We start from the raw sequence: 14,851 nt of genomic DNA, 5'->3' as shown, positions 1-14,851 counted from the left end.
ATAGATATCTTGCTGTGAGTGTGCTAAGAGTGGCCTGACCTGGTCATTTAGCAACAGGTGATAGATTCAATAGCCTACAGGACTTATTGTTTTTACACACTAAATATAATTTCATTATGAATTTAATGTTCACGTTTGAATTTAAGAGACAGATCTACACTTGCTGTATGTGTGTTTGGGGCCTAAAATAATTATCAGTCGACGTGACAAAGGTGAGTTGGTGAAGAGTTCATTTTGGTTTAGTGCAATTATTAAATCATAAAAACTGTGCAGCAATATTATAAACATGTGTTTTTCAGTTATGCATTTTGTAAGATTAGTTTAGAAAATTGTAGTCACCAAAAAAAGCAAAAGCATTTCCAAAGAGATGTGTTGCTGTGGGTATTAATAATAATAATTATTATTATTTTTATTATTATAAAACTATTTAGATTTGAAGGTAGAATGTTTATCCTTCCTGTGAAACGTTGCCCAATTGATGTATTTTTCACAGTGTTTCCTGTTTTATTGTTACTTCTGGATTTATAAGGTCAATATTAGTAGCCCCTTTAAGAAATATTTTATTGAATTGTCTAGAACATTGTTGTCTAATGACTTTCTTAATTAACCCAAGTTGCATAGTTAACCTAATTAACCTAGTTAAGCATGTTAAATTGCACTTTAATCTAAATTCTAGTACTAGTAGACAAAATGAGTTATTATGTTTAAAAATGTGATGGAAAAAGTGTTCTCCATTAAAAAGCACTTGGGAAATATTTGGGGTGGCACAGTGGCTCAGTGGTTAACACTGTCACCTCACGGCAAGAAGGTTGCTGGTTCGAGTCCTGGCTGGGCCAGTTGGCATTTCTGTGTGAAATTTGCAACCCATCACTGGGAAATATCCATACACACTCATTCACATACACTACAAAAATTTAGCCCAATTCACCTATAGATCATGTCTTTGGACTTGTGGGGAAACAAGGAGCACTAGGAGAACATGCAAACTCTACACAAAAATGCCAACTGATCCAGCCAAGGCACGAACCAACAACTTTCTTGCTGTGAGGCGATTGTGCTACCCACTGCACCACCCTGACACTATAAGTGAATTGGGTAAGCTAAAATTGTCCATAATGTATGTGTGTATGGGTGTTTCCCAGTGATGGGTTGAAGCTGGAAGGTCATCTGCTGCGTAAAACAATTTGGAATAGTTGGTTGTTCATTTTGCTGTGGCAACCTCTGAAATAGAGACTAGCCAAAGGAAAATGAATGAATGAATGAATGAATGAATGAATGAATAGGTTGGTGGTTCATTCTGCTGTGGCGACCCCTGGTTATTAAAAGCCAAAAAGAAAATGAATAAATCAATGAATGAAATTGTGCGTAGTGTTTGAATGTGTGTTTGCTTCCCAATGGGTTGCAGCTGGAAGGACAACCACTGCAAAAAACATATTTTGGAATAGTGGGTGGTTCATTTGGCTGTGGCGGCCTCTGAAATAGAGACTAAGCCAAAGGAAAATGAATGAATGAATAGGAAATATTTTTTTAAATAATTAAAATTATGGAGATGAATAATGAAATTATTCATTATTTATTGAACAAAAGTAAATAATGAAAATTTCACTAATCGTTTTGGCTGGATCAGTTGGCATTTATGTGTGGAGTTTGCATGTTCTCCCCATGTTCGTGGGGGTTCCTCCGGGTGCTCTGGTTTTCCCCACAGTACAACACATGCGCTATAGGTGACTTGAATAAGCTAAATTGGCCGTAGTGCATGTGTGTGAAAGAGTGTGTATGGGTGTTTCCCAGTGTTGGGTATGGAAGGGCATGCGCTGCATAAAACGTGTGCTGAATAAGTTGGCAGTTCATTCCGCTGTGGTAACCCCTGATTAATAAAGGGACTAAGCCGAAAAGAAAATGAATAAATTAATGAATAATACACATACAGTTTCATGAGGGGAAGACACAGTGGCTCAGTGGTTAGCACTGTTGCCTCACAGCAAGAAGGTTGCTGCTTTGAGTCATGGCTAGGTCAGTTAGCATTTCTGTGTGTAGTTTGCATGTTCTCCCTGTGTTGGCGTGGGTTTCCTCCGGGTGCTCCGGTTTTCCCCACAGTCCAAAGAAATGCAGCATAGGTGAATTGAATAAACTAAATTGGACATAGTTTATGTGTGTGAATGAGTGTGTATGGATGTTTCCCAGTACTGGGTTGCAGCTGGAAGGGCATCCGCTGTGGAAAAATTATGCTGGATAAGTTGGCGGTTCATTCCTCTGTGGTGGCCCCTAAAGGGACTAAGCCGAAGGAAAATGAATGAATGAATTAACTCATGACTGTTGAGGTTTGTTTGTGGGTATATTTGCTCAAGTAACCAATGATCTCTGGTGATCACGTTCAATTTAAATAGCTGAACGTATAGTATGCAAATAAATGTGCTAAAGGGTAATAAACTATAACATAAAATAAGCAGACATAAACAGATTTCGACAGTAAATATTAACATTCCATTTTCAAGCGAAAAACATTTAAAGGCATCCGCACTGTATTATTGGAGAGCAATGTGAATTTCACGTTACATTTATGCTGATTTAGATGTCATTTTCTAGAAGCCATTCCCTCCATCAGCATCCTAATCTCTCAGTGATCTCCCCCATGGTGAAATGATCTCCTCAGCTCTCCAGAAACATTTAATCTGGCCGTTCAGCATGTGTGCCTCTCTCTCCAGCAGAGAGCTTTAATTGAAGCTGCTCCCACACCTTTGCTCAGTCTTATGAAGGGTTATATGGTCAGATTAGCATGTGTGCCGCCACATAATTAACACGAAAGCTGGAGTGGTTCTCCAACCAAAAAAACAACAATACAACAGCAATAAAAACAACCAATACATTACATGTAACAGCATTATTTACTGAACAGTTCTGCTTGTGGTCTGCCCTGTTAAAGTTCTAAAAACCACAAACATAATTTACAGCACAAATCAGCTATATGCAGCTTTAATAATATGTTTTTAAGACACAGTAGGTGAGCTGGATTTATGTTCTTAATAATGCGTATGTTTTAGATCTGCAGTACTAAACTGAAACAAAGCTTACTTCCAGCATGCACTGGGGTATAACATTCATTTGGAGGCAAGGTTTATTTTTTTACCCAAATATTAAAACCTGATGAAAAGAAATAGAAAATGCAACTCCAAACAAATCTCAGAATACATGCCATGATGGCCAATGACAATTTGATTAAAACCGTAACCTATGGACAAACTATTAAATTATTTAAAAAAAAGATTTGACAGAATTGTTATCAATCCTGTGACAGCCAGATTGTGAAACCAAATAAAATAGACACTAAAGTTTGGATTAAGCAAGGCCTCGCTGCATACTGCACTTTTCTACATGATGTTACGGATTTTGAAACATTTAAAAAGGAAAATTTGTTATGTGATTGTCATAAATATCTACAATTTGTCATAGATATCTACATTATTGAGGACTGATAAATAGTGAAAGAGAAATAATGGCGGCCTTTACGGTATTTATCTTAGGATGGAAAGGAAGGAGTATTACCCAAATAATTATAAAGGTATTCTACAAGACAAGAATTTAGAGAACACATTATGTTAAAATAAATGGGGAAAAGAGGGTAGTGTTGAAAGCACTGTGGAAAAAGTATTTTTGATAGACAGTGAAAGTATCTTCACCCCTGTGCAGATCTGATACTTGTTGGAGATTGTTGCTCCAATTTCTTGCCAATATACATGAATTTTTACATATTGTGCAGAATATATGTGTATGAAGCAGACATTTTTATATTCATAAGTGAAATTCATAAGTGTTTTGAGAATATATTACATATCCCCATTGAATTGACTTTTTTCAACAATTAAGGCCTTACAACAGGGGTCACCATTCTCGGTCCTGGAGGGCCGGTGTCCCTGCAGGGTTTAGCTCCAGCTTGCCTCAACACACCTGCCTGGATGTTTCAAGTATTCCTAGTAAGACCTTGATTAGCTTGTTCAGGTGTGTTTGATTAGGGTTGGAGCTAAAATATGCAGGACACCGGCCCTCCGGGAACAAGTTTGGTGACCCCTGCCTTACAATTTTATGTTAATAAAAAATCTGATAAAAATCAAATTTTGCGGATAGCCTGTAAAATGGCTGTAGCCAGAAAAAGGTTACAGCTTGACATACCTCAGGTTGGTGATGGTTTTAAATAGTTTTTGAAATTTACAAGATGGAGAGGCTAACAATGAATCTTCAGTCTGACAAATTTAATGATACGTGGAGTAAATAGTTGGAATAGATTCTTCCAATAATGCCAGACTTAATATAGAGTCTAGAATAGTTAGAAAGATGAGTTATTAAAACTATTATGTTTAGAAATGTGTTAAAAAAAATCTTCTCTCCGTTAAACAGAAATTAGTGCAAAAATAAACAGGGGGGCTAATAATTCTGACTTTAACTGTGGGGGGCTAATAATTCTGACTTTAACTGTGCATATATATATATATGTGTGTGTGTGTGTGTGTGTGTGTGTGTGTGTGTGTGTGTGTGTGTGTGTGTGTGTGTGTGTGTGTGTGTGTAATATATGTACACATTATTAATTATTACCCCCTGAATTATTAGCCCCCCTGTAAATGTTTTTCCCCAATTTCTGCTTAACAGAGACAAGTTTTTTTTCAACACATTTCTAAACATAGTACTTTTAATAACTCATTTCTAATAATTTATTTGATCTTTGACATGATGACAGTAAATAATATTTTACTAGATATTTTTAAAACACTAGTATTTAGCTTAAAGTGACATTTAAAGGCTTAACTAGGTTAATTAGGCTAACTAGGCAGGTTAGGGTAATTAGACAAGTTATTGTATAATGATGGTTTGTTCTGTAGACTATCAAAAAATAAATAGCTTAAAGGGGCTAATAATTTTGACCATAAAATGTTTAAAAAAAATGTATTCTAGCCAAAATAAAACAAATACAACTTTTTACAAATACAACAAAAGAAACAATATTATCAGACATACTGTGAAAATGTACTTGCTCTGTTAAACACATTTGTGAAAAAAAAAAAAAATTCAAAGGGTGGGCTAGTAATTATAAATAGTAATTAGTAATTATATAAAAAAATATATAATATAGTTTATATATATATATATATATATATATATATATATATATATATATATATATATATATATATATATATATATATATATATATATATATATATATATATATATATATATATATATATATTTACTATTATGCTCTCTCATGTAAAAAAAATTATTTATAATATAGAATAAATAATAAATAGTAAAAATAGTATTGAAAAAAGTACAATATAAATAGCCATATAGTAAGTTTAAACATGTAAGGTATCAAATGTACTATTCATTTGTATATAGTTATCGGGGGTTGTCAGATTGGCTACCACATATTGGGCTAAGAAATTGGGTTAACAATTGAAAAGCAACACATCTGTATTATCAGATTTTACCTTTTATTACATACAAAAGTTATTTTATTATTATAGTTTTTAACCAATTCCAAATAATATTTTATCTATATCTACACTTTCTAAATTTTAATGTTTAATATTTTTATATATTCAATGTAAATAGTGCTATACCAGATAAATCTGTAAGTTATACAAATCAAACATTTAAAAAAAAATGTTATTGTTTTAAATTAAATGTGACAATTATATCACTCAGATTTCTATCTCAAATAAATACTGTTTCTTTTAACTTCCTATTTTTCTAAGAATGTTTATGGTTTTCACTTTAAACTGATGAAGCAAATAAGTGATGAAATAAGTAAGCAAGCAAGTAAATTAAATAAATTAATAATTTTTTAAGCAGCACAACTGCTTTCAACATTAAAAATAAGAAATGTTTCTTGTGTACCAAATCAGCACAGACATTAATATATTAATGGCTACAGGACATTATGCTCTGCCATCACATGAATACATTAAATAGAATTATTTTTAATGATTTTCACTTTTTATTAATTTTCTTATTTGCAAATAAGACATATGAATAACCAATACAAAACATTAACATAAAAACAAAACAAAACAAAAAAAATTAAAGAAATATTTATATGCTCAATAAATAGTTAATTTTAATGCACTTTATTATTATTATACTTATCATGTTTAGTGTTGTTTTTGATCATGTAAAGCAAAAAATAATATAACATAGGTAAGTAAAATATTTTTATATCAGTGTAAACCAGTTTAATTTGACAAAACCTAAGAAATCTCAAGGTCGTGATATCATTACAACTATCAAAACTGAACTTAAAATATAAACATTTTAATTCTACATTTGTTTTAAAAAATGAGCAATTCTCATCTATTTGAAGTAAGAATATTTTGTGATGCTTCTTGTCTAATTGGAAATGCTAAATATTTTTTTATTTTTAATAAATAATTTATTTGCATTCATTTAGTTAGTTAGGACATTTTAGATTAGTGGGGTTATTTTTGCTCTTTTTTTTACGGGTCAGGAAATACTTATGAAAAAAAATTACCATTGAGGCTCAACCTCTGATAACCTGCAGATGGCATCTTATCACAAGTGTGTAATAAAGATGCATAAATGCCGCCCTGCCAGTGTGCTCAGTCCTGAGAAGCGCAGGTGGGACAAGGCGCTGATGCCTGCTGTTACTGCTTTCAATAGGACCAAAAACTCTGCCTGATTCTCCCTGTGGTGGTTCTGTTCTATCCTGTCTGTCAGTGCAGATATTATGCTAAGCCCTCCAAACTATCTTTTATAAATATGGTTGCCATGGCAGCCTTATTCCTGGGGAGCAGCAACTTCAAATGATTGTAGAGGCTTTTGGGGTTTGAACCTCAAAAATGTGTCTTTGAGGAAAAAAAGGGGGGAAAGAGATAAACTGTGACGATGAAAAACTTTTTCATGGTATTTATGCAAATTTGCCAGATGTAAGTGTCAGTTGTCTTGCTTTTTTTTGTACATCTACATTTATGTCATGATATGCTTCAAGTTTAAGGTCAGCTGACTTGACATATTTCTGTAGTATTTTACTTGACAAGTCTGTTATCACTTTTGTTGATTTTTTTTATTTAAATTTTTTTTTTTTTTTGGCGAGTAGGTGGCGCGATGGCGCAGTGGGTAGCGATGTCGCCTCACAGCAAGAAGGTCGCTGGTTCAAGTCTCGGCTGGGTCAGTAGGCATTCTGTGTGGAGTTTGCATGTTCTCCCCGTGTTCGCCGTGTGCTCCGGTTTCCCCACAGTCCAAAGACATGCGCTATAGTGGAATTAGGTAAGCTAAATTGTCCGTATGTATGTGTGTGAATGAGAGTGATTGGGTGTTTCCCAGTGATGGGTTGTAGCTGGAAGGGCATCCGCTGTGCAAAACATATGCTGGATAAGTTGGCGGTTCATTCCACTGTGGCAACCCATGATTAATAAAGGGACTACGCCGAAAAGAGAATGAATGAATGAATGAATGAATGAGCTTTTTTCTGGCAAAGTCTTTATCAGAAAAAGTCTGATGCCAGCAGCAAACCAGCTTTTAGTGCCCAGACTCCTGTTAATAGGCCTAATGCTGGTTCCACACAATTCCTTCATGTTGTTCCAACACAAATCGATTAACATAATAGTTTTTACAAATGTAGGTGACTTGAACATCAAACAACTAAGTTGTCCCTAAAACTTTAAGAATTTTGTTGTTTTAACTAATTTTAAGTAAGTCGTTTGAACAAGCAAAGTCATGTTTTTAGAGTATGTGTCAAAGAGAAATCTCTATCTGTGGCTGTAGTGACTGTAGCTGTTTTGTTCTTCTTTGATGTCTGAATATTAGGGGAGGGGAATTATGGGTAGCATCACCGGCCCCTCCATCCTCCCTCTCTCTCTCTCTTCATCTTCTGGCGCTCACTTTGAAAGGAAAAGAGGGGGCTTTTGTGTTTTTGAATGGCAGAATTTCAGAACTTTAGGTACCCCTACTGAATTTGCCCTCACACAGATTTTGAGAGAGAGGGAGAGATCTGGTTGACAGTGCAGAAACATTAAACAACATATGGGTGATTCGGCTCATTAGTGCATCTGCGTGTTGGACGAACAGACTAGACCACTCGGTGATGAGCTCATTTGCACGCACACACAGACACACATTGTGTTTAGTAATTGTGCACTCAGAGCTTTGCAAATGTGTGTGTGTACATGTTTGTGTGCGTTCACACATTTTGCAAATTGCTTAATGGTGCATTTTGCACCTCTTATTCAATACCAGGAAGTCTTATACACGCACACACAAAGTGATTGTCAGAGATACTATTTAACATATTCGGGGATCGTTACCCAAATTAATTTTACGCACATTGCTGTGAAACGGGAAAAAAAATAGGCGAATTTTTGTTTATTTAATTGTTTCAAGATTCTTCAATTGTTTTAAATCTTGTAAGCTGCCAAATATGCACATAAATTGCATCGTTCCAGGATTTAGAAATTACTGACTTTCCCTTACAAAAAGAACGGAAAAGTCAAAATTATAAGCTCTTTTAACAAAAAATTGCATTCTTTCTTTCATTGAGAAAAACTAAATTTTCGACTCTAATATCTTTGATGATATAAAAACATTTTATTTTAGGTTATACGAATACTTTTACGCCAAATTAATAGATAAAGAACGTTTAACCGACTCCTTTACGTCAATAACCTTTTGACATTCCTATAACAATTATTTAAAAATATGTATGTTTGACTATACAAATATGGTACTTTATATAGGCTAATCCACGTCTCTAAAATAATTCTGATTGCATAAATGAATTGGCGGTGTACGTGTGTGCTACGCATAAATGCCTGTAAAAATAAAATTTTCTTCCACTAATGTCTTTTGTGATTTCGTTTGAGTAATCAACAAGTTGCCAACTTGCCATCAATAAGATTTACCTCATTAACTTAAAATTGCTAATATAAGTGCCTTCTAATTTTGCTTCATTTAAAATCTTTGTTTATTACTTATTTTAAAACAATAAAAATGTTTTAAAAGAGAAAGTGCAAGACAGACCAATGCTGCAGAATTTGTTAAATTGCTTTAATAAGCAATTAAAATTAATACAAATACCAATTGAAAAGTTTTATATTTGTTCAGAATGGTTCACAGAGCAAAATATTATGACGTGCTCATGTTAATCGATTTAATGAATCTCTTTAGAAATCATCTGGAGGTCAGTTGATAGGACTTTTCAGGCTGACGTGCAAACCTTATCAGAAGTGCATCTTAAGAAACATGACATGTGCAGCATTTGTCTTTTTGTCTATATACAGCTCGCTATAAATTAATCTTTAAAGGGAATGAAGCAAGCAAAATTAACAATTGAGATTTTTGTCTTTTTATTTTGTGAGTCTCAGATGTTTCAATTGACTTTTTTTAATATTCATGTTATTCAAGTTTTTTTTGCCCTTCAGAAAAGGTGAAAAGGGTCAGTTGTTCCATTTTAACCTTTTGACACTGTTGATTTTATACTCATGGCATAGCGGCGTCTCTTCGTCTGTGTATGTCGCCAATTCAAGTGTCGCCACGTAAATATGTGTCTAAAGGTTAGATATCCTCTGAAGAGGAACAACTCATCCACAATGGAGGGACTTCCCATCTCACCGCCGTTGTCAGGACAACTCGAGCGGTATCCGTCCCCATAATAAGTTTTAGTTCAAAGCCGGTGACTTACCTCTTTACAACACTCTCATGTCCTCCCTCTTCCTTGTCTTTGACTGCTCATTCTGGAGACTTAAGGCTTGAGCCCTTGTCCAAATAAGCTATAGACAAAAGTGTTGGTTTTCAGAGATGCTGGAGAGGGGCAGAGTGTGGTTTCCTATTAACTCTAATCTAGATTCTGAAGGGGTGAGGATGCGAATGCAAAGCAGGTCGATAAACTAGAATCAAGCGTCATAAATCCCTTTGTGGACAGTGTAGATAATTAATTTCTGTTAGGCTTGTTTGTAATTATTCTAATGAAAATACTTCATATTTACTAGCCAAATTAATACAAATTAATAAAAACTTAATTAATTAATTAATTCATTCATTCGTTCATTCACTCGTACATCTATTCATTCAAAACAACAAAAAACAAACAAAATAAATAAATAAATAAATAAATAAATAAATAAATAAATAAATAAAAACATGCGTGCACTGTGATTATAATAAAACTGCAAATCTGCTGTGGCTGTGTTTGTGGCATTTTCAGTTATTGTGTTATAACTCATTATTTTAGGCTAATCGTTTGATGTATTTGTGCATTTTTGTGTCTTCCGAAAAAAACAAGCTACACATAAAATCGAGGACGAATCTCAGCCCTGACATGGCGCAGGTCTCTCTATCGCAATCGTGCGCCCTCCAAAAATCTGCATCATTAACATTAAAACCACACTCACTGTTGTGCTTTAAGATAAGATACAAAATGAAAAAATATTAACAGGTTTAATTACAGTGGCTCAAAAACAACACTGATATGATACTTCACACAGTTGTGAGCGACAATCACATCTGTTAAGTAGTCAATTGATACAGTATTTTCATTTTATATAGTAGCCTACTAAATAACACAGAACTACATTTTTTATAACTTAGTAAACAAGTGTGTTTAACGCGGTTACTGAATTCAAGGCTGACCTAAAATTATACTGTGTACATTGTTTTGTATTTCATTGATGTTTCTCCCTCCACATCAAGCACAGATTCTTCTCTCGTAAACGCATAAAACTGGGCGGAGCACCAAGAGCCGTCAGCACTGATTACTCACGGTGAGTAAACGTATGATTGGACAAGTGCACAGGATTTGGGAGGCACGCAGACCAATGAGATTCTTAGATTTGGGAAACGGGGTTACTGTCGTGAGGGGGCGTGGGGTGCCCTGGAGAGACCCCAGAGATAAGCGCAGTCAGGAGCGCAAAAACACTCAGTTGGATACACGACGCACAGAGAACCTGCGCAACCGCTACCAAATCCACTTTGGCGCACCAATCGTACAGATGTACACATTTTGTACATTTTTAGAGCTTTTCCATCGCGTGAAAAGGATTTATTTGATTTGACTCAGTTCATCACGTGGTATGAGTTTTAATTAACCTAATTACGGGCAAGTAACAGCCACTCAGTTGTTCATAGCCATATAGCTACTTTTTCCATTTATAAACCCGGTAATAGTGTCTCTACGCGTTCTTTAGTCAAAAATCGTGGTGATGTTACTGGACACCGGCCACCAGATTTCTGGCTTAGGGGTTGGCACGTTCACAAGGCATCATTCGGCTGTGAGCGAGACCCAGGACAGAGATATGAGTTTCATGGAATCGGCGCACATGGGCGCGTTCAAACTGAACCACCCCGATTTGTCCCCGGGTCAGAGCGCAGCTTTTGCGCCACAAGCAAGCAGCTATTCTGCGGCCGCTCTTGGAGCGCATGCGGCGGCGCACGCTGCCTCTTTCGCCAGCTCCACTTTCAACTCCACCAGGGAGTTCCTCTTGCGCAGCCGAGGCTTTGGGGATTCGACTCCGGCCAGCGGACAACACCCCATCTTCAGCTCCACATCAGGATCTCTCCATCACTCTCACCCAGAAGGTCAGGGTCACCTACTTTTCCCCGGAATCCACGAGCAGCACGGGTCCCATCACAGCTCTCCAAACATCCTGAACGGACGCCTTGGATTACCCGGTGAGGTTTTCGGGCGGACGGAGCAGTATCACCAGGTGCCCAATACGCGGGCCGATCCATACAGCCAGTATGGCCTAAACATGAGTATGAACATGGCGCACCATCCCGGCGCGTTCTTCCGCTACATGCGACAACAGTGCATCAAACAAGAGCTTATTTGTAAGTGGATCGACCCCGAGCAGCTCGGTGACCCCAAAAAATGCTGCAGCAAAACTTTCAGCACCATGCACGAACTGGTCACGCATGTGTCCACTGAGCACGTTGGCGGGCCAGAACAGTGTAACCACATCTGCTTTTGGGAAGAGTGTCCACGGGAGAGTAAACCATTCAAAGCAAAGTACAAACTGGTTAATCATATCCGAGTGCACACGGGAGAGAAACCCTTCGCGTGCCCCTTCCCGGGATGTGGCAAGGTGTTCGCGCGTTCGGAGAATTTGAAAATACACAAACGGACACACACTGGTAATTATTAAAATTCAAGTATACATACTAATTTAATGGCTATATGAAAAATGTTAACATCTCGTTTTTAGATTGCCATTTGAGTTAATTTCCATACTTTGACCTTGTCATAAACAAACAAAGACACATACACTTTGTTTCTGTTTTGTTGCATTAGCTAGACAAATCAGTTTAACATCACACAAATATATATATTTTTTTTCAATTAAGACTGATGCTTCTATTCGAATGCATAAATTGGAGTAGGGTCTACCGATTGTGCTATCATTCCTGTTGCAGCCAATCAACTTTTTTTTAGAAAGTAGTAGTAATAGTAGCAGCATGTTCATTGATTCAGCCTTCTGTAGTTTTAGACAGAGCGGTAAACATATTCTAAATTAAAAATATTTGTATCTTTTAGGAGAAAAACCGTTCCTGTGTGAATTCGAAGGCTGCGACAGACGCTTCGCCAACAGCAGTGACCGGAAGAAGCACATGCACGTTCACACGTCTGACAAGCCATATCTGTGCAAACTCTGCGACAAGTCCTACACACACCCCAGCTCCTTGAGAAAACACATGAAGGTGAGAATTGAATCCAGCCGTCAACTTTTATCCGCTCATTACTGCTGGAACCCATCCTCAAAAGACCATATACGAGTTTAGACATGAACTTGTAACTAATGTTTTTTTTATTACATATATAGGTTCACGAGGATCAGGCTCCAGTAGCGGACTCCTCTCCTGCTGGAAGCTCTGGGTACGAGTCCTCCACTCCGTCCAGTCTGATCTCTCCATGCTCGGAGACGCACAGCACCTTGTCGCCTGATTCTGCCGCGCTCAACAGCAGTGGGCACAACAGCTTAACGTCCAATTTTAGCGAGTGGTACGTTTAAGGACTCCGCCAAGAACTGCATATCCTAAAATAAAATATTATTTGTAAATAGCAAATGAGGGTTTATGTTCTCAGCATGTCGGTGTTGCACTGTGAATAAAGAAAGCCGAGAATTAATATGTGTCTAAAAATGCAGGCAGTTTTCTTATATGAACAACTTGTCCTTTGGTAGCTAATGCGTTGCCAAAGACAAAAAGTGGATGTATTTTTATTTGTGATCTGTATCAATTGTTTTACCGTAATGTCGGGTCAAGTTACGATGTTTGAATAGCCTACAATGTATCTGTCATAGATTAGAGCTATTTGACGTTTCATGAATGTCTTACCATGAAAGTACTATTTTCGGGGATCCTTAAGTGCCCAAGTCAAATGTTGTACAGTGAAAATGGACACAATTTCGTGAATGTATTTTATTGTACGAAGAATTATTTGTTACTAATGTAGAAATCATCCACTTCGAGTTAGAGTATTTAGAAATGTCTCGTTATTAAATTATGGTATAGCTTATACTTGATAAAATACAAAATATTTATGAAAAACTCCTCGACGAAAATCTGTACAGAATTGTTGCATTTAAAGTGTTTGTACATTGGTATTCAGTTTTATTATGTAAATTCTTGTGATAACAAATGCCAAACAGTAAAATGAAGGAAAATATTATATAAAGGCAATAAAATGAAACAAAACAAAACGAAGAACTCATTCGTTCATTTACAATTTATGTGATTACCAGGAAACATTTTTATCTGTTCATGGTTTTTTATCGAATTTTAGTTGTGTATTAAAGTAAAACATTTTCGTTTTTATTCTGTTAACTGTGCTCATGAAATTGATTTCAAACAGAAAAAATGTCATTTATTTTATATATTGGTCACTTTACATAAACTGATCAAATGGTCAGAGAAGATTTTTTTCAGATTTCAGTAAAAAAATAACTATTTTGTGAAATAATCCTCCTGATAATCCAAAAACGTTTATTTTGTCCAGTTGTCATTTTCTAAAAAATAAATAATTAAATAAAATAAATGACAATATTTGTTTAAGACGTTTGAAAGAATAGCTAGAAAAATAACAGCTATTATATTATGCTACAAATCTATCTTAATATATAGCCTAATATTATATATTTATAGACTGCATACAAGCACAGATTGGAATTTGTTTCGGTAGTCAATTTTGAATGTATTTATTTCTCTTTATAATGACAATAATCAAAATTTTTAAATCGTAAATATTAAAATTATATATATATATATATATATATATATATATATATATATATATATATATATATATATATATATATATATATATATATATATATATATATATATATATATAACAAATACACAAAATGTGACCTGGTGTAGTTTAGAAAAAAACTAAACAACGTTTAACTGTACTTGAATGAATCAGGTTTTAAGGCGGTTTTTTTTCACCTTCTTGTATTCACCATTGGCAATTTTGGGATGCTCGTTGAGGTTTGTACATACATAGAATTAAGGAATTAGGCTAATGTAATCTAATAATATTTTTTAATATTTAAATAGTATATTTAATAATATAGTTTATATTATATAACCTGTTGGATCATTTTAGCTCCTTAAACTAAACCAAACAAACTCTTATTTGAATCAAACATTTTTAAAAAGTCTTTAAATGAATGGTTTTACTTTAGCGATTCGTGCAGAGAAGTCTTCAAGGTCACGGTTTCATCAGCAACCTGTCGTTCAACTTTCGGTTGTAGTGTCTCCCCCTCTGTGGGACAAATTTCAGTCTCTGACATCGCAGCACATTCTGATTGGTCGAGAGGGCAAACACCCCCAAATCGTGTGAGTTACG

At 35.4% G+C, this 14,851-nt stretch overlaps 1 protein-coding gene across 1 annotated transcript; it reads left to right on the top strand.

Annotated features, from left to right (window-relative positions):
* Positions 1-11,126: 11,126 nt before the first annotated feature.
* zic2b (zic family member 2 (odd-paired homolog, Drosophila) b) lies at positions 11,127-13,651 on the top strand. Its single transcript, XM_056476243.1, has 3 exons — positions 11,127-12,135; positions 12,536-12,699; positions 12,822-13,651. The coding sequence occupies exons 1-3, from the start codon at positions 11,205-11,207 to the stop codon at positions 13,008-13,010; spliced, it is 1,284 nt and encodes a 427-aa protein (XP_056332218.1). The 5' UTR covers positions 11,127-11,204; the 3' UTR covers positions 13,011-13,651.
* The last annotated feature ends 1,200 nt before the right edge of the window (positions 13,652-14,851 follow it).

The sequence above is a fragment of the Danio aesculapii genome, chromosome 1, assembly GCF_903798145.1.
Source record: "Danio aesculapii chromosome 1, fDanAes4.1, whole genome shotgun sequence".
In the NCBI taxonomy this organism is placed as follows: domain Eukaryota; kingdom Metazoa; phylum Chordata; class Actinopteri; order Cypriniformes; family Danionidae; genus Danio; species Danio aesculapii.
This window is presented reverse-complemented; position numbering and strand designations above follow the sequence as displayed.